The sequence below is a fragment of the Limulus polyphemus genome, unplaced genomic scaffold (assembly GCF_000517525.1).
Source record: "Limulus polyphemus unplaced genomic scaffold, Limulus_polyphemus-2.1.2 Scaffold1293, whole genome shotgun sequence".
Lineage (NCBI taxonomy): Eukaryota > Metazoa > Arthropoda > Merostomata > Xiphosura > Limulidae > Limulus > Limulus polyphemus.
Window position 1 is genome coordinate 216360 of NW_013666903.1, and position 27710 is coordinate 244069.

At 31.0% G+C, this 27710-nt stretch overlaps 1 protein-coding gene across 2 annotated transcripts in view; it reads right to left on the minus strand.

The window, feature by feature from the left end:
* LOC106462981 (DNA-directed RNA polymerase I subunit RPA2-like) overlaps nucleotides 1-27710 on the minus strand; it is a 130597-nt gene that overhangs the window by 48877 nt on the left and 54010 nt on the right. For both annotated transcript variants that reach the window (XM_013922951.2, XM_022390386.1), the window contains 6 exons: nucleotides 24738-24855; nucleotides 23236-23323; nucleotides 19934-20176; nucleotides 18363-18436; nucleotides 8816-9022; nucleotides 4418-4615 (listed from right to left, as the gene is read on the minus strand). In XM_013922951.2, the coding sequence (XP_013778405.2) occupies nucleotides 4418-4615; nucleotides 8816-9022; nucleotides 18363-18436; nucleotides 19934-20176; nucleotides 23236-23323; nucleotides 24738-24855 (928 nt within the window). The remainder of the gene's footprint in view (nucleotides 1-4417; nucleotides 4616-8815; nucleotides 9023-18362; nucleotides 18437-19933; nucleotides 20177-23235; nucleotides 23324-24737; nucleotides 24856-27710) is intronic.

Below are 27710 nucleotides of genomic sequence, written 5' to 3' on the forward strand. Positions count from 1 at the left end.
AATGTAAAAAATAGGGATCCTTTTAGGTTAGTTAATATCAGATTAGGTAAAATAAATAATAATAATATTATAATTAAAATGTTTTTCAAGGCACACATGTGAGCAGCTCGTAGTAACTTGTGGGTAATGTAATTCGTTACTGTAACATGATCTGTACATTCCCCGAGTGATTTACAACTTATAATGGTGCGGATAGTAGTTAGACATGGTTCAAAGTAGAATAAAACAATAAAATGTAATTATATATAGATGTATACTGTTATGAACTAAGAGCTACTTAGAATAAACAAATGTAGTTTCATGTTACAATTTGAAGTCATTCTAGAAAGAAAGAAAAGGGTAATTTTGATTTATTTTTATTTGTTTTGGTGGTTACAAGGTCAGTCAAGTTGACCAACCACGTATAGAGTTAGGGTAAAAAAATAACAGATAAAATATAAAGTTTTACTGAAAACAAACATTTGGAATGTATTTATGAGGTTTAGAGATTACACAAATGAAATTTTAGATTTTAATGTTTAATCTTAACATGAAAATCACTTTGCATACAGACTACTCAAAACAAATACTTGATATATTCAAGAAGTCTTTTTTAGTTTATTAAAAATTCTTCACTAAAAATATGATTTTTGTACGTGAAAGACTTATAATGTTTACTGAAAGACTGCCAAATTTCGTGAAGATATACACATTATATTAAAAATTATTAGTATCAAATGTATAAAGACTTTAAACAAGTACAAAGAGGTCATGTGGTTGGTCAAATTGCCCGAGCCCGTGTTCAGAGAGTTAGGTTTTTGAAGGAAGTCAACAATCCCATTCATCTAATATCAAATGTTATACATTGTCTTGTGACCTTTGTGTTACCATATCTAGCCAAGTGTACAGATTCTTTAAAAATAAATGGCCAATGAAGAGAACTTATCCAGAAATTAATATAAGATTGGTTTTTAAAACTCAAAGAAGAATTCAAAACTTATTTTTATTTGAAAGACAGTATCCCATCACTCAAGCATTCCCACATCATCTATAAATACTTACATCCTTGCTGTAAGAGAGGTTATATTGGTTCAACTATTTTATCATTGAAATGCAAATTCAGGAACACTTGAAAAAAAAAAAAAAGGTTGATGTGCTGTTATTTGTGTGAGTACATGCATGGAACTGTAGTATTCCTCTTTATAGCAACCAGTTTTCAATCCTTTGTTCACCTGATTGCTTAGGGTTAAGGAAACTTTATTCATAAAAACTTTAAGACCATACTTGAATTTAAACAAGACTTCAGTACCATTAAGACTGATGATGTGAGTAAAAAAGTATATTCTATGATATCACAAGAAAACCAAAAGCTTCAACAAACTATAAAACCAAAGCATAATTGGAATGATGAATAGATTATCTTTATATGGCTAAAACGTATACATTAAATTTTCTTTAGTGCTAAATAAATCAAGCTTTTAATACTATTTTAAATTTTATACATTCCATTTGTGAGTTTATCATCTAGATTCCTAGAACAGTGGTTCTCAACCTTTATTGGCTTAAGACCCATTTTTAAACAATGATGCCAATCATCATTCAATAAATAGCTTTAGTTAAAAAACGATCTGGCTTACTAAATATTCGTGCTCATGCAATTATGTGGAAATTGAGTAATGAATTTCACTTGTACAACAATACATGTGGTAACTCTGAGACTTATTAATGTATCCTCTCAAAAACTGGTAAGATTTTGTAAAATATCATAAATATCTTGGGCACAAAGAATGACATTATTATAACTAAGTGTTTTTACTAAATAATATCATAAGCCTTGAGAATGGACGCAAAGTATGATGTACATTTAAAAAATGTTTAAAACCTTTAACTAAACATTTTAAAACATAACTAATACATATTAACTAAAATATAATAGTAAGACCTAAATACAATTTAAACTGTATCTCTAACTATAATATATTTAGGAAAGAAACAACCATAAGTGCTATAGTCGATCAAGCAGCCAACAATAATACAGTCAATTACAAGTAATCTGTGATGACAACTGCATATAATTTGTGTACCAATTTCAAAATAACTGTTGTTAGATTATTGTGTAAAATGATCTCCTTCTAATGATTATGCACATCTATGTAGCATCTACATGTAGGCTATAAAGCTCAAACAAGTCTGTTGAAGGTGGGCATGGCATCTGTCAGAGGTTGAAAAAATTTATTAGTTGTTTCAAATGTATTCATTCAGAGAACTTTGAAATAAAGGAGTCAAAAGGTTACATGAGCAACTTATTGTCTAGACATACCTCTAACCAACTACCATTGTATTATTGAAGATTCAGACGGCCAAAGTAGAGAATTTTCATAGCTTATTAGCCATGTGACAATACATCTGAAGTTTTAAGTAGTTTATTTTGAAATAAAGGACTTAAAACTTGGATAAAATAAAACTTTAATTCATAATATACATTATTATATAAATTTCATTCACATACATTGATAGTAAAGGTGTTTAATTAAATTTTGAATGTAACACAGTGATTTGAGCAGAAAAGCATTTAAAGAGGCTCCCGTTGTGAAAGGGTTAAGGGTAAACAAAACAGGTTGGGGTAGGACCCTTGAAGGATGATAAGAGAAGGCTCGTATACGATGATTATGAAATGGCTGGGTTATTAAATTCTGCTCTTTCCTTAGTTTTTACTAATGAAGATTTAAGCAGTATTCCACATCTTAAACAGTTGATAGATGAAAACAATATCGAACAAGATGAATGCATTAAGTCTGAGCTTTTATAAAAAATTGGAAAGTTTAAAGAATGATGAGGCTCCTGGGCCAGATAATATATCCCCAAGGGTTTTGAAGGAGGTTAGGATTGGATATGTGAGGCACTTGCTACTATTTTTTGTAAGTCCTTAAATAGTGGGCAGATGCCAGTGGATTGGAAGTTGGCTAATGTCACTCCTCTTTTCAAGAGAGGTGATAAAAACTGTCCCAGTAATTATAGGCCCATTAGTCTTACATCAGTTATGGGAAAAGTTTTGGAAAGTCTGAAAAAAAAGATGCTTTGCAAAGCCATTTAACAAAGTTTAGAATTTTATTAGATAGTCAAAATGGTTTCACTAAGGGAAAATCTTACTTTAAAAATCTTTTGACATTCTTTAAAAAGGTTATTGCTAAGTAGATGATGGTAAGGGTGTAGATTTGGTGTATCTGGATTTTCATAAAGCATTTGACAAGGTGCCACATAAATAGCTTGTAAAAAAATTACCTCTGTAGGTGTGGGAGATAATTTAACAAATTGGTCAGAAGAATGGCTAGATGGAAGAAAGCAGAGGGTTGTTGTAAATGGAGTTCAGGTAAAATGGATTAATGCTACAAGTAGGGTACCTCAGGGCTCGGGTCTTAGGATCTTTGTTCTTTTTGATTTACATCAATGAAATAAATGAAGTAATGGTCAATAAATTACCTAAATTTGCTGATGATATTAAGGTCTTGGGTGTTGATAGCTGTGAAGATGCTGCTTAGGATCTTTGTTCTTTTTGATTTACATCAATGAAATAAATGAAGTAATGGTCAATAAATTACCTAAATTTGCTGATGATATTAAGGTCTTGGGTGTTGATAGCTGTGAAGATGCTGCTGCTGCTTTACAAAAGGGAATAGATCATTTAGTGAGCTGGGCAAATAAATGGCAAATGGTTTTTAATTATAATAAATGCAAGACAATACATGTGAGTTATCATAATTTCAATTATATGTATAATTTGGATGGGAATAACCTTAACAGTGTCATAAAAGAAAGAGATCCTGATGTAATAATTGATCAGTCTCTTAAGCCATCCAAGCAGTGTGCTGTTGGTAGAGGTAGGACAAATAGGATTTTAGGTTGTATCTTCAGAAATATTGAATACAAGTCTAAGATATAATTTCATTGTATAGGTCAGTGGTTAGGCCACATTTGGAGTATTGTATTCAGTCTTGGGTTCCTTACCTTAGGAAGGACATTGAATTGTTGGAAATGGTTCAGAAAAGGGCTACTGAAATGGTGCCTGGGATGGAGGGGTTGTCATATGAGGAGAGGTTGAGATCTCTCAAATTGTTTTCTATATCTGATTAAGTTAAGCTACATAAATAAATCATAATTAAAAATTAACCTAGTAATCATCAGTGGGGTACCTGCACAGTTAGCAATATTTTGGCCTTAATCCCAATAATATATCATAAGGTATGGCCAATTAAAAAAATTTAGGTTGGTAGTAAAACTATATACCAAGCTAAGACTGAAATATTCCTCACAATTCCCTGTCTCTTGAAATAACCTCAGTAAAATAAAAAATTATATTGAATACTTTTTTTTACAAAATAGCACATAATACAAAAAACATTAAAATACAGATAAAGAAACACCAAAAGGAAATACAAACCCCTTCATAAGCCTCCTCTGGTACAACACAAATATTCAAGTACACTTGTTCAAAAGTCCCAATGAGTTCAATGGTATTGGTGGTAAGATTCACAACTGGTCTTAGCATGCGGGCGGGAGTAGAAAACAAGTAAATACCAGGATACTGAGATGCTTTGGTTGTTGCTTCTACAAATGCAATTTCTAGTGTGGAAGGCACCTAGTAAGATGAATAGAAGTTAGAGAGTAGCTAATTACAAACTAACAAATTTTTCAATTTGAATGTTTATTCAGTAAAGTTAATGAATCAATTTTGATTAATTCTGCACATAAACATTTATAATTTAAAGTACACAATATATTTTATATTGAAAAATAGCTATAAAACTACTCATTTCAAATCAAAGGTTAAGAGCAAATGCTCTAGCATAAAAAATATATAACCCTAACATTAGTGATACAATAATCAGACATATGGCAGAATATTGTGCTTTGACATTATACTGCTAGCAATGAGTTATCAGAGTAAAAATATAAGACAGAGAAGTGGCTGAGGATCTTATCAAGGTTTTGATTTTAAGCACACAACATTAGTATAAGAGAGTCTTTGCTGTTTGTGATAATTTTATTCCATATGAAAGTGTAATGTCATTAATTGTGAAGACGTAAAGTTAATTCTAGTATGTCGTCAAGAACTTTTAGATGAAAAACTCAAACAACTTCTATATCAAAACAAAAAATTTATTGAATGAAATAGTCTCCATTCTTATCAATGAAGCTTTTTCATTTTATAATCAAGTTGTTAATGCCTTGATTAAAGAAATCACTTGGTTTTGAAACAAAAACATGCTGTTGTCCTCTTTAACACCTTCCAAATACAGATCTTTTTAAGTTATTTAAGACTAAATTAGGTAAAATAAGTAATAACAATATGATTAAAATGGTTTACGAGGCACGCAGGCGAGCAGCTCATGGGTAATGTAATTCGATAGCGTAATGTAAGTTGCACATTCCCGAGTGATTTACAACTTCTAATGGTATGGATAGTAGTAAAACACAGTTCAAAGGGCAATAAAACAATAAGATTTAATTATATATAAATGCATACTGCTACAAACTTAGAACTACTTAGGATAAACGAATGTAGTTTCATGTTACAATTTGAAGTCATTCTAGAAAGAAAAAAGGGTAATTTAGGTATATTTCGATTTATTTTTGGGGGTTACGAGGTCAGTCGAATTGACCAATCTCGTTTTGAGATAGGGCAGAGAAAATAACAGATAAACTATAAAGTTTTACTGACAAAAAAAAGTTTGAAATGCATTTAGGAGGTTTTAGGGATTACACAAAGGAAATTTGAGACTTTTGAGATGAGTAAAAGTATTTTTAACTTTAACATTAAAATTATTTTGCACACGGACTATACTAAACAAATATTGAATATATTCATGGACAAATCTTTATTATATTTTATTAAAAATACTTCACTATAAATATGAGTTTTTGTATGTGAAAGACTTATAATTTAACTGAAAGACTGCCAAATTTCGTGAAGATATACCCACTATATTGAGAGTTATAAGTATTAATTCTATAAATACTATAAACGAGTACAAAAAGGTCATGTGGTCAGTCAAATTGACCAAGCCCGTATTCGAAGTGTTATGATGGTGTTGCAGCAAACGAAAACGATGGTAATCTGATGGTGCCATATCTGAAGAATATATGGTGTGTAGGGGAGAACTTTAAAGCATCAATATCAATTCCAACATGTCGGCCCCTGCTGTCAGAGTTTTTAAGGCTAAAGTCACCTGAACAAAATTTTCTGAACCATCGTTGACACTTACGAATGTTCAAAACATTTCCGTAAACTTCTTTGATAATATTTGTGGCTACAGAGGCATTGTTTCCCTTCTTGTATTCAAACAGCATTACATGCTAAATGTGTGTCTCATCATGTGCCGTCACTATAACGGATTACAGTATACTGAACTTTACACATTAAGTAGGCTACACTAACATAACATTTAGGCAGTTTGTTTAACTATTATATGTGATGTATGTTTTTTGGGGGTGGTTAATGAAAGTGTTCCAAATCACGATATTAATTTCTTGATGACCTAATACTATATATGCTCATTTACAGTTAGAAGTTGAATGATAAATTATGCTTGTTTGACATAAAAATGAGCTAATATTTGCAGTGACATAATACTGTTCCTGTCAGATATCCAATTAATGTCACATTACTATTCCTGTCGGATAACTAAGCAATGCCACAAGGTTGTTCCTGTCAGACAATCTATTAGTGCTATAATATTCTTGTGCCATAACCTGTCAGCATCATAATAATGTTTCTGAAAGATAAACTAGTACAATGTTGTTTTTATGGGGCATCCAATAAATGTTAGAATGCTGAAAAGTTTTTATTTGTTGAATAACAAATTAAGGTTAAAATAGTCTACTTAAACATCAGCACAGTTTATAGTTTTAATGGTGCATCATACATTTGCAAAAGGCACGAAAAAAAGAAAACACCTTCAAAAGCTATTTTTAATTAAATTGTTTACTTGATGCATGGAAATTTACATTTTATTTTTACAGGTTAGATACAGAAATATGTGCATATTAATATTCATTCCTTACAAAATCTGCTTTTATACAACTCAATGGTGCAAGGATTCCCTGTTGACTAAGTAGTCTTGAAACATCAGCAACAAGTCAATCAAAATATTTAGCTCCCAACAAACTACTAATGTAACTGTCTACTAACATTTATACAAAATGAGGAAAATCTTTCTTATGAAATGAATAATGCTTTCTCATTTCCAGCAAAGTTAGCAGTTCTACACTTCACACTGTTTACATAGTCAATTTCTTTTGATATATTTGAAAGCTTCTTTGATCAAAATAGTAACTTGAGGATATATATATATATATTATTGCATATCCTTTGAGAAGCAGAATACAGAATTTGTAATATACTGAGTATGAAAACATATTGTAAAATTTAATTATAGAAAAATTGTTTTAAAAGTTAAAGCTTAAAGTAGAATGACATAAAATTCAGTTCAATATATATAATTTACAACTTGCTAGATAGCACCACAATAACAACTTTTTTTTTTCAGCCATAATCAATTCCATATAAGCCACTTATGCCTTAAAATATTGTAATTATTCTTTTTCTTGTTTTTTGGAAGGCACTAAAACTGTAATATTATCTGGAAGGTTTACGACATATACCATAACCAATGATAAATATTATACTCAAAAATAAAGAAGTAAGAAAACAGTTAAAAATAAGCTTGTGTTTCTTACATTTATCTCATTCACTAAAAGTTTTAAGACATATGCCCTTCCTAATGAGCCAATTTGAGACCATTATGCTGTCATAATTTACCAACAGTTTATTCGTCCTGCCTATGCCATGATTTTATGATGTCATGAAGATGAAACACATGTATGAGTTTCCACATTCCAGCATGTAATAAAACTGCAATAGTTACTGCAACAATTTTTTTAATTTGTGCAAAATTTAAAAGTTCTCCCTTGAGATATATATCACTATCAATACCACTTTTTTCCAAGTAACCAAATTTTAAACTCTGTAGCTTGTCTTGGAAAGTTGGTGCAATGCTCTAAAATGTTGACATAGACACTATTTTCTTTACAAGTTCCTTATAGCAACCAGTCATAACATTATGCAAAACTATCAATGAGCAAAGGGTATAAATTATGTTGGATGCTAATGTCTATTATCTCAAATAATTTGATTATGATAGTTATAAATATGAATATTTTATTTGTATAGTTCTAAAAGAACTCACATTTAGAAAGTTGAGTAAAGTAGCTTTTTACTATAAAAACTGGAAAAAAATTCACAACTGCTATAGAATATTTTAATTTAAAGAAATATCATATATACATAAATTGCAAGTGCTTTATAAAGTTACTAATTTCTTTTTCACAGTTATAAGTCAATACTGACATTACTCCAGTGGTTACAAACCACCTGTCCATAGGGAGATTTCAGCCAGCGCATAAAACAGCTGAAACAAAAACATGTTTTAAAATATAGTTACTGAAGTATAGTGTTTTAAAATGTAATTTAAACATATTCTAAAAAGTTTATATTATATGAAGCAGTCCATGAAATTATGGGGTTGGAGATTGCTGGTCCTTCTTTGGAAAGAAGGTTGGGAACCACTGATCTATTCTGTAGTCTAACATTAAACTCACACTTCAAATTTTTATACAAACACTAACAAATATCTTTAAATAATTTGGAAACAGCATATTCTTTAATTGGAAGTGTTTTTCAATACTGTAATTTATATTTTCTATAATTTGTCTTTAGGAAGAACTGGAGAATGATTGCACCTCTACACATAATTCAAATAATTATTCATAGTATTACCTTCTCTTTTTGCATGACTTTCATGTATCGAAGTTTATCAACAAGCTTTGCAGCAAAAACATGTGGAACCCATCCAACAAACTTGCCATCCAAAAGAACTGGATATGAATCTTTCAATGAGCAAGGAGATGGGCCATCATATGGGGACATACCAAGTGAAACAAGTATTCTTGGCAAATGAGCAACAGGTGGTTGAAAAGTTACTATCTGGAAAATAAAGAAACAGCATAATCTCAATAAAATTGTATTAATCCTCTCTCTACAGGTAGGTTAAAGTGTGCATGTATGACCTTTTATAGAGCTTCATTCAAAGTTTAGTTAATTAAACTACTTTATTATCAATGTATACACACAAACCTTTCATTAAAACTTAGTTAATTAGATTTTAATAAAAGTTTAAATTTCTTACTATTAAAAGGAAGTATATGAATAAATCCTAATTCTTTCCTTGTATGAGAATCTTGACATTTGTTTTCTAGGTCTAGCCCATTCTATAACTTATTAACCACCCCTCTCTGAAGTACAGAGTTTAATGCAAATTACTTATTATAATATAGATACTGCTGAGGTGAAGTTTAATTTTTAAAGCCTCCAATCTTCTTTCTTTACTGGAGACATAAACTTAAAAGTCAGAACAACTTGCCACATCCACATGTCACATCCTCTTTCATAAATTTACAATAATTCCATCTGATGTTTTGTATCATTTATAACCAATAGGAAGACAAAGTTTTAATATATCAAATGACATATTATATTACATTATTTTAAGTGCAGAGTATTGTCCACTCCATCTTTAGTTTAAAAGTTTCTCTTGCAGGGTTCAGATCAAGAAGCTTAGGGAATTATTTTAAGGCTCTTATGTCATAGCTAGAAAGCCAGTTAAATTATGAGTAAAAGTACATTGTTTGCTTTGTGTGTTTGATTATTGTATGTTCTGAGGTGCATTAGTTAAGTGAATAAAAGGTATTTAGTTTACCATTTCCATTACTATAAAAAAAAGTAGGCTTAAATTTCATTGGTAACTAACAGCAAAAAATAAGAGGTCAAAGGTAAGTACTATATTTCTCATTTTTCATGTATATTTTTTATTTATTGTTATAAAAGTAATTCAAATGTAAAAATAAGAAATTTATTAGGTTAGATAAGGTAAGATAATGAAAATTAATAATTCTCCATGAGGTGTGCTCATGAATAGCTCATGCATAATGTGAGCTACAGGTTTGCCGAGTGACTTACAACTTGTACGGAGGATTATTAATTAGACGCAGTTCAAAGGGCAATAAAACAACAAAATTAAGTAGAAACATATGTATATTGTTATGAGCCTCAAGCTATTTAGGATAAACACATGTAGTTTTCTGTTAGAATCTTCAGTCATTCGAGAAAGAAGAAAAGTGTAACTTACAAGGTCAGTCAAAGTGACCAAGTATGTATATAGTAATGGTAAAGAAAATAATAGAAAGAATACAAAGTTTTACTGAAAAAAAAGTTTGATATTTATTTGGAATTTTTTTAGAGGCTAAGCAAATTAAATTAAAAAATTTTCAGATCAAGAAGAGTATTTTAATCTTAACACAAAAATCACTTTGCACTCAGAACAGTCAACACTCTTACTCTATACCTTCATGAAAATTTGTTTAGTAAATTAGTAAAAACAGTCAATTGAAAAGTCTGATATTTTTTTGTTTTTGAAAGACTTGTAATGCTTACTAAATGCTTGCCAAATTTCGTCAATATATATTTACCATATTAAAAGTTATAGTATGGAAAGTGATGGTTGCTTTGGGGTTGCAAGGTAGGTGTAATCCACCAACCCTGTATGGAAAGAATTATATGACCACATGGTATTTCCAGGTAAAACTGAAACCAACAGGTTACTTAACACTAAGTATCAAAATAATAGGAGAATTAAACAGAGATGTTTGGAAGAGAATTAAGAAGGAGAACACATAATATACTTTAAAAAACATCCGTTAACAAGAAGAAAAATATTTATTATACACCGATAAAACATGATGGGCTATACTATGACAATGGCTGGCTTCCGAGATCTAGCATATTCTTTTGTGACCACTGGTGCTAGGAGAAAAGTAAGAGACTTTTGCACCTAATGAAGACAAAACAAATTGTCATTTCACCTTTAAGGTCAGACCAAAGTTCTATAGTGTGGCACCCCACAATCTAGATTACTTATATAAGTAGTCATTTGTATCTTACACAGTTAGGAGAGATTAAAGATTAACTCCAAGCTCATGCTAACTTGTACAAACCTCTGTATTACCCCTCTACAGAAGATTAAATTATATCAGTTTTGAACTGTATTCTCTTTTCTTCATCTCAGGGCCTTCCATGGCTCAAATATTTTAAATTAAGTTTGGCTGTACAAATTTATTAACTAACCCACATATGCATTATTTCCATTAATCATCTCTTTAGATGAAATTCAAAGGGTTATGAAACCTACAGGCAAACAAAGGAAACTTTAGTAAGTACACAGATGCTCCAACAGTCAGTAAACTAAAATTATAGAATAAAAGAGACTTAATATAACAAGAGCAAAACTAACATAACAGAATGAAAATTATGCAGAACTAAATCTGAAATCATTAGACTGAACTGAACATGGTAGAAAAACTGCACTGCACAAAATTCATTTAGTGAAAATGAAATACGAAATCAAAGCAAAAGATACAGAATTAACTGTAATTAAAAACTAAATTAAATACAAAGTTAAATGTAATGAAAAGCTAAATACAATACAAAATTAAAGCAACTGATCACAACGGATAATCAGCAAAAGATGGGATAACAATCTGAAATTTATAGAAACATGGGAGAAAAAAATAAATACAGAAGCAGAATGGCCAAGTATATGTATAAAAGTTTATAATTAAAAATAAAACAATAGATGTAAAATATAACATTACACCAAAACTCAAAATAATGGTAAACCAAGTAAAATGACTCACAAATGTAATACATCAGAATAAAATGATGCACAATAAAAAGGTAAATAAAATTTATAAAAGCAAAAATAAAATCAGACAAAAGCAAAATTCTTAAGTTAAACTCATGAAAATTAACTACAGCTCAACAATGTTGTTTTGTAATTGTGGATGGTCAGTTATCCAGATTCACACTGTAATGGTCATAGAGTAAGCAAAGTAGAAGTTTGTTTGTTTTTTTAATTTCGCGCAAAGGTTACACGAGGGCTATCTGCACTAGCCGTCCCTATTTTAGCAGTGCAAGACTAGAGGGAAGGCAGCTAGTCATCACCACCCACCGCCAACTCTTGGGCTACTCTTTTACCAACGAATAGAGAAAGGGTGAGCATGTTTGGTTGGATGGGGATTCAAACCTGTGACCCGCAGATTACAATTTGAGCTCCCTAACCACCTGGCCATGCCGGGCCAAAGTGGAAGTAACCAAGGTTAATGGTAACATTAGGATTGAATCCATTGCACCATTTCTGAAAGTGATTATATGGTTACCAACACATCTAAGATTGCTAGTTGAGGATTGTGCAGACAATCTAAACTCAATGCAGCAGAAGTAACTTATTGACTTGTTAGCTGAATATGTTGATGTATTTGTGGGACCAGACAGTTAGATTAGGTAATAGAAAGAAAAAAATAATAACAATATATATTCATGAGGTAAACTCATAAGCAGTATCATATGTAATTCAATAGGGTAACATGAGCTACACTTTCGTCAAGTGATTTACAACTTGTGTAGCAGAATTATTAGTTAAACATAGTTCAAAGGGCAAGAAAACAATAATATTTATGTAGAAATAGATGTACATTGTTAGGAGTTTTAACTATTTAGGGATAAACAAATGTAGTTTTATGTTACAATTTGAAGTCATTCTAGAGAGAAAGAAAGGAGTAATTTAAATTTATTTCATACTAGTAGAGTACCTGGCATTGCTCAGATGAAAATGGCTTTAAATATTCTGAGTTGTTTTTATTAACTCTCTCAACACAGGCTCGGTCAATTTGACTGACCACGTGACCTCTTTGTACACGTTTAAAGTCTTTATAAATTTAATACTTCTAACTTTCAATATAATGTGTATATCTTCATAAAATTTGGCAGTCTTTCAGTTAATATTATAAGTCTTTCACATACAAAAAATCATATCTTTTAGTGAAGTTCTTTGAATAAAATACAATAAAGATTTATTCAAGATTATATTGAGCATTTGCTTTGAATAGCCCATGTGCAAAGTAATTTTCGTGTTAAAATTAAAAATATCTTTCCTCATTTCAGAAATCTCAAATTTCCTTTGTTTAATCCCTAAAACCTCCTAAATGCATTTCAACCGTTATTTTTCAGTAAAACTTTATAGTTTAGATGTTCTTTTCTATACCCTATCTCTAAACAGAATCTGTCAATTTGCCCGACCTCGTAACCACCAAAAAAAAAAAATCTAAATTACCTTTTTCTTCTTTCTAGAATGACTTCAAATTGTAACATGAAACTACATTCGTTTATCCTAAGTAGCTCTAAGTTCATAACAATATAAATCTATATATAATTATATTCTATTGTCCTTTGAACCATGTCTAACTACTATCCACACCATTATAAGTTGTAAATCATTTGGGGAACATGCATCTCATGTTACACTATCCACGAGCTGTTTACATGTGTGCCTCATGAAATATTTTTATTATAATATTATTATTATTTCTTTTTACCTAATGTAGTCTTAACTAACCTACGAGCCCGGCATGGCTAGGTGGGTAAGACGCTCAACTCGCAATCTGCGGGTCGCGGGTTCGCGCCCCCATCCCACCAAACATGCTCACCCTTTTTGCCGTGGGGGCGTTATAATGTGACGGTCAGTACTACTATTCGTTGGTAAAACAGTAGCCCAAGAGTTGGCGGTGGGTGGTGATGACTAGCAGCCTTCCCTCTAGTCTTACACTGCTAAATTAGGGGATGGTTGGCGTCAGGAAGGGCATCCTGCCGTAAAAACCCTGCCAAAACCGAAAATAGTGACCCCGTATAGATACGGGAAAAAGCTACGGAAGAAGAAGAATCTTAACTAACCTAAAAGGATCCCTATTTTAACATTTTAGTTACTTTATAATTATACATAAAGAATAACCAAGCTTCTTTTTTCTTGCTATCGGTTTTCGAAGAGAGTTGACCATAAATTTTTATACTAATGATAGTAATGCACTTCATAATTTGTATTTAATTAAATAATGCACCAAACAATATAGACTCATAACATGCAAAAAGTAGACAAATTACCTTACTTCTCAAACATTTCTAGATTTCTAACTATACAACAACATTCATTACAAATTCATCCAAGCTAGACATTAACTTTCTCACGAGAACGATGTTGGTACTCTGAGTGAAATTGACATTTAACCATTCAGAACATAACGTTATACAATGTCATTTGATAGATGAAAACCTTGACTTTCTATTGGTTATAGGTAATATATAATTAAACATAAGAGAAAACTACTAACAAATCCTGAAACACAGGTGGGCATGGCAGGATGGGTTTGATTTCCTAATCAATAGCTCTGTTGCCAAACAAAATTAATGATTTTAAATATATGATTTGTAAGAGCAATAACTATTTTATAGAAAGTAATTTACGTTTATTTTCGTTCAGTTTCGAGGGGTTATGGATAAAATAGGGATGATGACATGCTAAGACAAAATGTGTCATGTGTGTCACACTATTGTAAATTCAGGATTTTTTCTAATATCGTCTTGTGAAATTAAGAACTTAAAACTTTTATATACTATTTAAATATGGATTATTAGGTAAGATTTTATGGCATTCTGATTGGTATAACGTAAACAAAAGTTGTTTAATAACATTTTTAATGTAAGACACTAAAACCTCATGTCATGTGCAGTAAAGGGTACCTGTGGCGTTAGGGTTAAACCAACCATATTAATTGTAATTTTTTGCACTTTATTGACTTATTATCATTCCATTAATGAAGAATAGATTTATTCTCTTCTCATTGCAACACAACATAAATGAAAATTTTCAGATACCAAATGTTTGTATAAAAAAATCATCATATAACTGATCGTTACAAGCAAAGGAAAAGATATGGCTCAAGCAAGCCTATTTAGATGAGAGAGTGTGCACGCATATTTGAGAGAAAGCATCAGCCTTTTTCAATTAAGGGGTGTTAGGGAGTAGGCATGTATGTGTAGGAGAAAGAGAGAGGGAGGGAAAGAGCAGAGAATCAAATGAAAGCTGCACAAAGGTTTTAAATCGTTTTAACACATAATTGATCATGAATACAATGATTAGGAGAAGTCCTCACACAGAGAAGAAACATAAATAACAGCCCTCTTGATCATACATTACCAAAAAAATTCACCCTTTTCAATTTGAGACCAATTGGTCATCTTGTTTGCCAAAAATTGCTATACTAGTCAACTTAGCCTCAATTTGTGGCCTTAAAACAGCTTCTGTATCTGTACCCCAAGTTTGGAGTTTGTAGCTTTAAAGATGTGGCTGTACATAAGAAATAGACACATAGAGAGAGAAAGAGAGATTTGTGCTTATACATATAGATTTTTTAAGGTGTTTACGAGGTCGGTCATATTGACCAACATTGTATAGGGTTAAAAAAAATAACAGATAAAATATAAAGTTTTACTACAAAAAACGTTTGGAATGTATTTAGGAGATGTTAGAAATTGGAGATTTTTCAGATGAAGAAACATATTTATAATCTTAACATTAAAATCACTTTGCACTCAGAGCAGTCAACACTTTGACTCCATATATTCCTGGAGAAATTTTTAGGGAAAACACACCTTTAAAAATTCTGATTTTGTGTCTACAAAATACTCTTAATGCTTACTGAAAGCTTCTAAAATTTTATTGAAGATACATAAAACATATCAGAAGTTATCATAGGGAAACAATAAAGGTCAATTTGGAGTCACAAACTTGGGGGATTCAATTGAGCCCATAGCGAGAGTGTTAAAAATACTTACAGATACGAGGGGTAAGAAGGGTCCTAGACAAGGGACCCCCTGACAACCGGCAAAGGAGGATACTGACTAGCTATTGATAAACAGTTATGTAAAATAAAGGCAGAAAGGCGGTTCACAGAATGAATGTCAGGAGGAAAGGGGTGGCAGAAGGACCAATGGCAAAAGATCCACCACTGACACTGAGAGACAAAGAGAGTGGAAGGGCAAGAAGAAAGTAATAAGAATAATGCCACATAAGGAGAAAGCAGGATCCAAAGTATGACAGAATGGACAAAGTCCCTGTGTGAGGATAGAGAGAAGATGTCCCCCAATGAACAAACAAGGTGAAGCAAAAGAGAAAGAGGGGAAATAGGGTATGGAAGGGGGTCTAAATGACAAGCAGACCCCTGAGAAAGAAGGACTACTATCAAGACATAAGCACCCAGTAAATGACATATAAAAAGACTAACCAGATGATAATTGGCCCAGAAATGAATGTATAATGCCCAAAAGTAAAAGGTCCTGGAGCAGGAGCCTCATGGATGGATGGAGCAAGGAACGACAGCAGTGGAATAGTCTGAATGGATTCACTAGTAAGGACAGGAATTAGAACATGCCCAACAAACAGTGAGAAGATCAGGCACGGTGATGTGGAGTGGACACCTGTCCAACATTTAAATGTCAAAAGATCTTCCAACATCTAGAAATACTCCAAAATCAGAAAGGGAAGGATTGAAGAAGGGAGAGGCAGTAAGGAAATGCAGGAAGCAGTGCAGATGTGATTCAGTCACCACTAAAATTCCTTGAGGAGAGGCTCATAAAAGAGAACAATGTACCTCAAGAAGAAATTCTTGGATCTGCAATGTTAACTGTAGGGGATACATGAGCTTGTGCCCAAAAGTAAGAAGGTATTCCAGGGAAGCCAGAGGTGCCAAATGTAAAAGAACCTCTTGTGCAGGTAGAGAAGGAGAAGTGTAAAGTCAAGTAACCAGACGTGTCATAGCTCACAGGCCAAGAAGAGAAGACTAAACTTGTTGAGACAAGAGAGGAAGAAAATATTCAAAAATACCAAATATTGAGTAGATGTGAGAAAGGACTGAGATCCTAGGTAAAGTTCCCTATTCCCCCAACCAAGTAGCCACCGTAAAAGAAAGGGAGGTAGGAGAAAAGAACTACAAATGGAATAAAAAAGTAAATATTCCAATAAAGGAACACGAGCCTCAGGCCTTGAATATGGCAAAAAAAATTGTCTCATGATACCAAAGAATACATGATGGGCTGACATGAAGGCAAAGGGAAGAGCGCAAGGAATGGGAAGATGTAAAAGAGATGGATAGAACATAGAAAACAAAGGGAAGATGGACTGAGAAAGACATGTAGAAAGGTGCCCAACACATTGACCATGATGGAACACAGACTGGGTGAAAAAAGATCAAAGATGATGCTCAAAGAAGGAGAAATGGAAATGGGAAAGGAGGCAGAGAGTAGAAGGACAAATAAACAGATCAAGGTGGAGAAAAGAAAATTTACTGTCAGCAGGATAAGAGATGGGTATCCAGAGGGTCTACATGCATAATAGTCACTGACAATACGAATGACAAAGTTGATGTCTGTAAGGGGGAAAACAAACAAAAAAAGGGGAAGGCATGGAATCTGGAATGGGAAGGTGAGGAGAAGACTAAATCAGACAAAGAGTAGGAGTAAAGGCAAGGTTAAGAAAGAAGAAAAACCAGGGACGATAACAAGAACAGAAGCCGTATAAAATCACTACAGGTTATCAAGGAGAAAGGAGTTCTACTGAAGACAATCAGGCAGAGAAATGGAGCCAGACAAACAATAAGTATACAAGAAAAAGTAAGGAGCATAGTAAAGAGCACAACCCAAATTAATGAGGTCACACTCCAACAGATCATTTCCAACTAAGGAAAAAGAAATTTGGCCAATGGGATGGGAGTAGGAGTCAAGGAGGCATATGGTAATCCACAACATTGAACAATGGCTGCAACAACTCTGACAGCTAACGAACCTCGTAAAGCCATAATAAAAATAAAACCTAAGTGCAAATGAGGTCACTCACTCAGGACTAAGCATAAATAACAGTCTTTGAGAATGCACACTAAACATTAAAGCTTTTTAAACAAAATCCAAAGAAGGCAAAATACAAAGTTTCATTAATGATGCAAATCTCAACAAACTGAACTCAGACAAGAAAATTAAACATGTCTGATCAATATAATGCCAAGAAGAAGAATGAAGTTCACATAAGTGCAAATGCATAGGGAGGTTATTGCACATGGAGGTGTATTACCATCTTATTGGTGGAAGACTTCATCACATGATTACATCATCATATAGTAGCACAATTTATATTAAATCATGTGAATTAGGTGGGAATTGCCTTGAGGCTAGTGGCATGCAAATCTTTTTGGTAGATGCATAAGGAAGATAGCTAAATCTGTGTGTAGAGATGAGGTATCATTTTGGAAGTTATAATCATCAAATTATGAATAACATACCTAGTTTTAAACTGAATAAAATTTTATAAATAATCTACTGATTTCCATACCTCACACATGGCAGAAATGTGGTTGAGAAGACCACATGGAGCTCCATCAGGAGTGTGAACTGGACAGAGAAAACCTGAAACAATTAAGGAAAAACATGTAAAACATGTGTTTCATGTTAAAAAAAAACTCTGCTGTGTGGGGGAAATTAAGTCCTAGAATTAAAAACACATCACAGAAAATAGTGAAGTTGATAATTATAAAATAATTTTTTTCAAAAGTGAGAACAGAACTAAGGTGTGAACTTTGAGTTTATAGTTTTTCTCAAAATCTTTTTTTGTGTATTACATACAAAGAGGTGAAAGCTACTGTATAGTGCTGAGACCAGATTATAAAATGTGCAAATTTCACTATTCATAACTTTCTCAACTTTGTTTCCAATGAAGGTTAACTTCAAGTGATTACTTTCCCATACCTTAACTGAAATATGTTGTATAAATACTTTCTCTCCTTCAAGAATAATGAAGTTAACTAGTTATAAACAGGAAGAGATATTAAAACAATATTTGTCAGTCAGACAACATTTTATCACGTGATTGATATCAAAATACAATAGTAGTTGAAACTAACTTAATTTGTGGAGGTCAAATGGATCACTTAAAGTTGTAACTTTATAGTAACTAATTATGCAGTTTCTGGTTTATTATTTCTCAATACTGTCATGAACAATTAAAATAATATTTTGTTTTTACATGTATCTGAATTATATTACTATTTGTTGAAAATTTTTGTATTACAATTATCTGTCTTATAAATTATTTTGGAGAGGGGTAATGTATGAGCTCAGTGTTGTTTGGTAAAATCTAATGTAAACTATATGCCTTAACATACTTGGTAAAATTTTATGTAATAAGTTTTCTTTTAGCTTTGGAATAAGTGTGATTAAGAGTTAGCTATATAGCACAGTAAGTGAAATATTTGGAAGTCTTATAGTCTCTTCAGTTAGTAAATCAAGAGTCTGATATCAGAGAAACAACTTAATTGTGTAGCCTAAAAACTGGGTAGATGGCCTGAGTCTAGTATCAGAAAAACAATTTGACTGTGTAGCCTAAAAACTGCATAGTAAGGCCTAAGTCCAGAGTATTGTTTGGGAAAATGAAATATTTGGTACAGGTGACTGATAAACCAGTTATTAAAATCAATACATGGACATCACTGTTTTAAATTGACCAGCATAACACTACATTTTTTAAAATATATATATATAAAACAAAAAGATGCAATTTTATAAAGTGTTATAGTGACTACTCAGCAATATGATCAATGTAATGAGCTAATTAAAAAACAGTTATAAGAATGTTATTTATTGTATCAAAGTGAATGTAAGGTATCAACAAATATGAACAATGATTTTTTGCATATTTATTAATACACAGATTTCTATTTTATAGAAATGTAATAACTATTGGTTGTCTTATATAAAACATACAAAAATTAAAAGCCTGATTAAAATTTCAAGATATATGGTAAGCAACATGAAATACACTGATAAACAAAAACAAGCTCAATAAGTTTGACTGGCTTTACATGATCATACACTATCTACATCATTTTCTGATTAAATGAACCTCACCCCAAGCTTCAGGTAACAGCTTTCTAACAGCTGTTGTTCTCATCTCAGCAAAAAATGATCCTCTATGAATGCTGTGAAAATGAGAAAGATATCGGAAAAAGTTGAGCTTGTCTGCAACAATAGTCAGACCAGAAAACTGCATTAGCCCTATGCCTGAGCGAGAAACAAGATTTCCTGTAGCAAGCAGGTACTCCATTGGTCGAGAGATATCCTTGCCCAAAGATATATACTGAAGCATTAAAGCTGGAGATGAAAAGGAAAGTAATTCAAATAAAAACTCACTATAAACAGTTTATTTCCTTTAATCATCACTCTAATAGCTAGATTATAACAAAATGGCTCAATTAAAATAAGAAATATTATTTGATGAATAAACACTAAAAAAATGAAGATCATTAAATAATAATAAGTTTTAATGCTAAATGATGTTAAAAAACATGAAAACTCAACAATCAGAGGTGGACAGTTAACTCTATTAATCAATATAATACATTACTATACTGATGGCTAAAGGCTGGTTCACATTTAGATGGCTAAAAGCTGATTCACATTTACGGTTTAAATATTTAAGATTGTTTTCTATCATTAAAAGTTTAAAAATGTTAATTATCAAGTGGTAAAAAATTTAAAGTTTAAACTAACTTCTTTAAAACCTAAAACTGTAAAAGTCTGTTCAATATTTCTGAAAATCACTTCTCTCTTAATTCTTAAAAGAGAAGTAAAACGTTTATAGTATTCTACTTCTCACATTGAAAGAATATGCTATGGAAATCTATATAGCTAGAATATGGTGATTTAATCAACAATGTTTACCTATAAAGAAAAATTTTGCTTCAAAGTTTTCCTTGAATCTACACTAGTATGACTAGAAATAAAAACAACTGGTAAAGAATAATTTAATAGTTAATTTTTTCCAAGATTTTCAGTTTTTTAAAACATTCATAAGCTTATATCAATCTTTCTTGCAATATTTTTTATTTTTGAAAAGCATGTTATATATATATATAATTTCAAAGTTGACATGGATTAAATTCACTTAACAGCTTAACCATCTTTTTTCATGTACTATGTATTCTGTTTATTTGTAATTTTAATTATCTTAATGATGAAAATTAATATAATCCTTACACTTGCTAACTGATTTAGGCTTTTACATGTGCTTTAAATTGTAGAATTTTGTTTGTTTGCATGCATTTTCAATTTCACACTATAGAATAATATAATTTTACAACAATTATATTTATATATATCCTTGCATAAAGTCCATCTTATTATGCACACTCAAATTACTTTGAAATCTTTTGTGTAAGCCTAAATCAGTTACAAAGTGTCTTGTTTGCCACAATAAAGTCATAATGGTGACACATTGGCTTAACTAAAACCAATTTTGTTTTATGGAGTAACAGATCACGTTTTAATTACCTTTTTTAACAATGAATACAACCCTCCAGTTTGCACTACAAACTTTAAACTCTCATAATTAACTGGTTATTAAAAAAAACTAGTTCCAAAGAATAAAAAAACAGCACCTGAGAAACAATTACTTTATGTGCTTGTCTGTGGATTACAAATCTTTTAAATCCACATGGATATTGTAAAAACAATTTGTTTAATGGACTATTCAAGGGATTTTTTGTTGAATGTATGCTTAATGCTTGTAAGTATTCATAATCACCATACTGTAAAACTTGTTTATGCCATATGTAATTAATGTTAAATCTTCTGATTTTAATTCAACATTAACCAGTATTCATCATGGGAGTACTATAAATTACACTGTCACTTTACTTGTGTACAACACTAGAAGTTTTAAAATGCTTAATGTATAGAAAAAAATCACAATGAACAAAAAATAATATGGAATAACTCATAGTAAAATAAATTAGAATAAAAGTTTATATAATAACTTCAAAAATAGTGTAATTTGTTACAACCTCTTCTTTCTTTATTTTACAGAGTGCTTTAAGTTAGTTTTAAATTATATTTTCAACCTTGATTCAGATGACAATTTTAAATACTTGTTATTTGTTCAATAAATCTTTACCAATCATTAAAGTTAAACTACATTTATTTTCACAAGTGGCCATTACTAATTCAGTTTAATGTTAAGGCAGACAGATGCAAGTTTTATATATTGATAATGATGCATACTACTAAAGTATGAAGCTCCCCTTCACTAAATGAATATTTTAATTGTAATGTTAACACTGAATTACAGTATTAAAATATAATTGGTATTTCCACTCAGTGTGAAACAGTATGTAATGTCTTAGTTTGTTTTGGAGTTGCTGAAACTAAAAACAATTACTTGATAAGGATATTTTGTTCATTCATGGAATATGACAAAATGTTATTCAATATTAAAGAAAAACAGTTTTCAGCACTTCTTATTTAGAATATTAGTAGGGAAAAAAGTTTGCTAATTAAAAGGTTATGGTGTTACTACATTGGTAATTCCAGTTTTATATAGATATTTTTTATGATATATTTGAAGCCTACTGGATCAGTTTGCAAGTAGTTTCAGTCATGTTGGTTATGTATTAAATGAGACTGATTTTTCCTTTATCCAGCAAATTGAAACATAGTGCACTTTGACAAAAAGGTATTTTATTACATTTTCTCATATACTTAAAGTGTTGTATTGTAAATATTTTGAAATATTTAGAAAATATAATTACAAAATGCACTTTTCTGAGCATTTGAATTACTTTTCAACTTGAAAATGGAATAAATAGAACAAAATACAATTGTAAGTTATGATTATGACGGAAAACAAGTGAAATATGTTTCATCTTCTAAAGACTGTGTTATCTTTATATATGTAGGTATAAGTAAACTTTTTTATGACAAGATAGGTGTTATAGAATTAGTTATTAAACGTGAAGATAAACAGGATCTGAACAATTTTCTCAGAAATTATACAAAAAGGAAACATCAGCTTTCCTAAAAAAATAGTGACTTACTTGTTACTTGTACTTTTAAGAGATCAGTTTCGAAGGAAAATATATATACTCAACAAAAACTCTACATAATAGTTGGTTTGGAAAATATTTCTACTCTAATCAAGTATTTAATTTTATAAACTTATTTCAGTTTCTGAGTTCTAATAATTCCTAATTCTCTAGTTATATGCAAAAAGAAACTTCCTATCATTATAACTTACACAAGACAAATTAAAAAATTCTAAAGAATATCATTAGTATATTACTAAAACATTGTAATCATAATTCAACTGTAATGATAAATACGGTTGGAATTTGTATTTACAAATAATGCATAAAATTTGTACTATTAATACTCACTCCGAGTGAGCTCAAAAGATTGCCCAGATGACTTGATCTTTCGATTAAGTATCATTTTTATCGTGTTAAGCCAACTTTCAAGCTTCTCCTTTGAAAGTAAAAATTAAAAATGTTTCAAAATCATTGCACTAATACATGTAATTTTTACACACTTTAAAGAAAAATACTACTATTAATGGTAGAGACTATTACATAACTTTCACTTAAATAAACTGAAAACAATCAATATCATTGCAAAAAAATCAGTAAATATATTCCTCAAAAATAAACAAGCAAATACTAAAGTAACTTTTTCATTCCTCCTTACCACTTTTATATACAAGTAACACATTTTAATAATTATATTAATACATTTTGCTGCAGTTAATAATTAACTAAAATCCACTAGTAGCATAACTAACTGATCTTTAAGAAACAAAAGAAACTCTTAAGTTCTTTTGATTAATCAATATTTATATAATATATAACCTAAATACTAAGAAAACTAAAATATAAGTATCTTAACACTTGAATTAACTATCTTACATATTAGAATTATACTTCATTCTGTAAATAAACACCTACTTTTAGAACACCTTCCCATTATGAGAATGATAAAACTCTTGCCCAAATCTCATCACAAAGTTTTATGAAATCCATGATCAATCTATTTTGTTCTGTTATGTGCAAGACCTATTTATATGTTTCCTTTCTGGATAAAATGGAAGAAGTTTATGAACACAAGTCCACTACTACTCTTTTCAAGATTGTGATTTTGTTTTTATTAAAAGTGTCACATAACATTCTTATTCAAAATTCTTTGTATGGGAGCAGTTTTAATTCAGATCACACAGTCAAACTTATGTAATGTAAAACTACCTTCTTTCAAGCATGGATTTTTTTTTTTCACAATCATTCATTAATACAAATTCTTTCTGTATTTTTGAGGATTTCTTGTTGTCTCTCCTTTAGATATACAAAAACTCCTCTGAAAGAATGTATCATTCTTTCAAAAGGGCAAAGTAGTACTTCTACCACTATTAAACTAAATGTTAATGCAGTGCTTTTTCAATCTATTGTACAGTCTAAAAATAACCATATTTGATTTGTGGTTGAAAATTCTCATGCATAGCCCCAATGAAATGACTCAGTAAAAAAACAAACATATTAAAACAAAATATATTCATTCAATGATTATCAAGCTTAATGTAATTATTCATGTAAATTCCATTTTAGATAATTATTTGTAATTTCTTTTAACTTGATTCTAAAAAGGCAAATTATTCTTCTAATATTGATAAAACTACTTTTTAATTTCAAACCAATAAAATGGAGACAATATTATTGTGATAAAAAATATATAGATACATGCACTTATTCCAAGAACAAATTTCCTAGCCTAAACTAATCACTTGTTAAGATACTTGCAAAACTACTAAATGTTCAATGAAACTCATTTTACAAAAACTGCGGCATTAAAGTTATTTATCTTTTCCTTGAAAAATAAATGTAATATTACGCACCTTAAGTACCATTAGATAGAGATGTCCCCCAAGTAGAACTTCCTGGTTCATTGGATTATCAGGATTTTCTATAGCACATTCTCCCTTGGCCAACGCAAATAATTTTCTTGTCATATACCTGTCAGAATTCCAGAAAATGATCGAAGCAAACTCAAACAAAACATTTTATGATCAATTCTCAAGTGTACAAAGTATTTGATACACTATCTTTTAACACTCATTATAAGAAATTTCTTCCAAGGAGACACCGTTCATGAGTAGTATATAAGAAATAATAATACAAAGCTTATGATGGGATTCCCAAAATAAATTTAAATTGATGGTGGAGGAAAAAAAACGTTCTATATTCCCTTGAAAGTAATTTGTCAAAAATTAATACAAAGTCACCACAGACAGAAGTCAAAAACTTACAGAGAAACATGCATGCATAGCATCATTCAAAGGATATAAAGCTGCTACAATAGGATATACATTTATATAAAAACTTTTACCAGAGGAGCTGCTAAAATGTATAATAAAAGTAAAATTTGGTGTGACATAATCCAAAATTCTGAAGTTACTATTTAGCCATAATGATAGAATTCATGGAATTTAAGGACATCTGCTAAAAACATGAAAACACTTTAAACAGTTAACATCTTGAGAAGGCATACAAATAAATTTTTAAAAATGGAGAAGAAAAAACAAAAACTAATCTATTGTCATGAATACATGTATGTAAAACTTTTAAAAATAATGAAAACTACATCACAGTACACACAAATGTCTGCATTAATGAAGATGGAATGTAGATATGTGATTTTGAGGTAAGCAGATACTATGTTCATATACATATGAGAGAGCTACAGAATGGCGAGTAAACTTATAAAGTATATGTGAATCAATTTCAAAACTATAATGAATGATATCACGTTTTTGTGTGTTTGGGCTGACAAGAGAAGAACTCAATATAACAATCTGAGTCAAATAAAAGTTATTTATACTAAGAGGTTAATTAGCACATGCAAATTGAATTTTGTTCATCATATATAGTCAATTTCTATCTATCAACATCCAGTTATTCTTAGTAATAGCAACTTCATATTTTGTAAACAAAGTTTTTAAATAGCAGATTATACTGATAAGTCTGCTTGATTAGTTTAACCAATTGCTTTCTTATCATTTTAACTTTCACCATTTGTTGAATTTCTTAAAATGAATTGGTTTCTATAATGCATATTTAGTCATTTAAAATTTTTAAAGAAATAATCCAATCAGTAAAATCTCTTTTTTTTTTTGCTTTATATATAATAAGTTTTACATTTTCAAAGACTACTGAGGTAGCTACTTCTTTTAAGTCAACTAGCCTTTGGAAGCTTATGTAAATTTTGAGGCTGCTTACACATTATTTAGCTCATGACTTAAACAATTTCAAATAAAAGCAGCTATTTTCAATCAATCTTTAAAAATGTTAACCTTTAAAGATTGACTGAAAATAGTATAAAATAGAACTATATTTGCAAGATAGTTTACACTAGATGTCAGGATTGAATTACATACAAAACAGAATCAAGGAATAAATAAAACTGAAACACCAAGTTCTATGGTTAATATAAGTTTTATGCACAAAATGTTATCAGTTGATATTACACAAAATATTAGGTATAGTGCCTTACAACATTATTCACCCCCAGCAAAATTTCCATATTTTTTGCTGTCTGAGCTTGCAATTATGAAACTTCCAAATGGAACTTTATATTTCGAATGTACACAATCTACAACAAACTCAGAAAGCTAAAAACACTGATATTATGAAAGTTAAATTTACAAAGAAAATTTGAATATTCTGAATTGCATAAGTATTCAACCCCTTTGCTACAGCAACCCTAAATCAGTTCAGGTGCAAAAGATTAGTTTGAAAGGTCACAGCATTAGTGTAATGGTCTCTGTCTGTGTGTAACCAAAGTGGTTTAACTTAATTTCAGAGTAAATGTATCGGTTCAAGCAACAACTCACATAGTGGTATGACAAACCAACCATGAAGACCAAGGTGCTCTCCAAACAAGTCAGGGATAAAGTGGTAGAGAAGCAAAGATCAGAAGAAGGTTACAAGAAAATTTCAAAGTCGCTGGTTATCGCTTTGAGTACGGTGAAGACCCTCAATTAAGAAGTGGAATGTGCTTCATACCACACAGTCACTACCCAGATCAGGCCACCCTTCCAAACTAAGCAGCCAGGCAAGCAGGAAACTGTTTAGGGAGGCCATTATGAAGCCAACAGTGACTTCGAAAGATTTGCAAAGTTCCACGTCTGAGATGGCAGTCAATGTTCATACATTGGCAATATCTTGGTTCCTACACAAAGCTGGCCTTTATGGGTGAGTGGCAAGAATGAAGCCATTACTGAAAAAGAATCATCTTAAATTTTGTATGGAGTTTGCAACAAAGAATGTAAATGATACTGCAGACAGTTTTGTGGTCATAAGGGAACAAAATTGAGCTTTTTTTGGTCTAAATTCAAAGTGTTACGTCTGGCGCAAGCACAACACAATCCCATCTGTCAAGCATAGTGGTGGCAACATCATGTTAAGGGGATGCTTCTCACCAGCAGGGACTGGGAAGCTTGTCAGGATTGAGGGGAAGATGGATGGTGCAAAGTATAGGTGAATCCTTGAGGAAAACCTGCTTGAGTCAGCCAAGAATCTGAAACTGGATTGAAATTTCACATTTCAGTAAGACAATGACCTGAAGCACAAGGCCAAAGCCACACTAGAGGGGTTTCAAAAGAAGAGAGAGTGAATGTCCGAGAGTAGCCCAGTCAATGTCCTGACTTGAATCCAATAGAAAATTTATGGTGAGACTTGAAGATTGCAGTCCATCACCAATCCCAAACAAAGTTGTCAGATAAAATCATAAATAATATTCAACGTTAAACTGGTACACAATTAAAAACATTTTATTTAGGCATATCTATGGCCTCCTGAGGATAATGTTG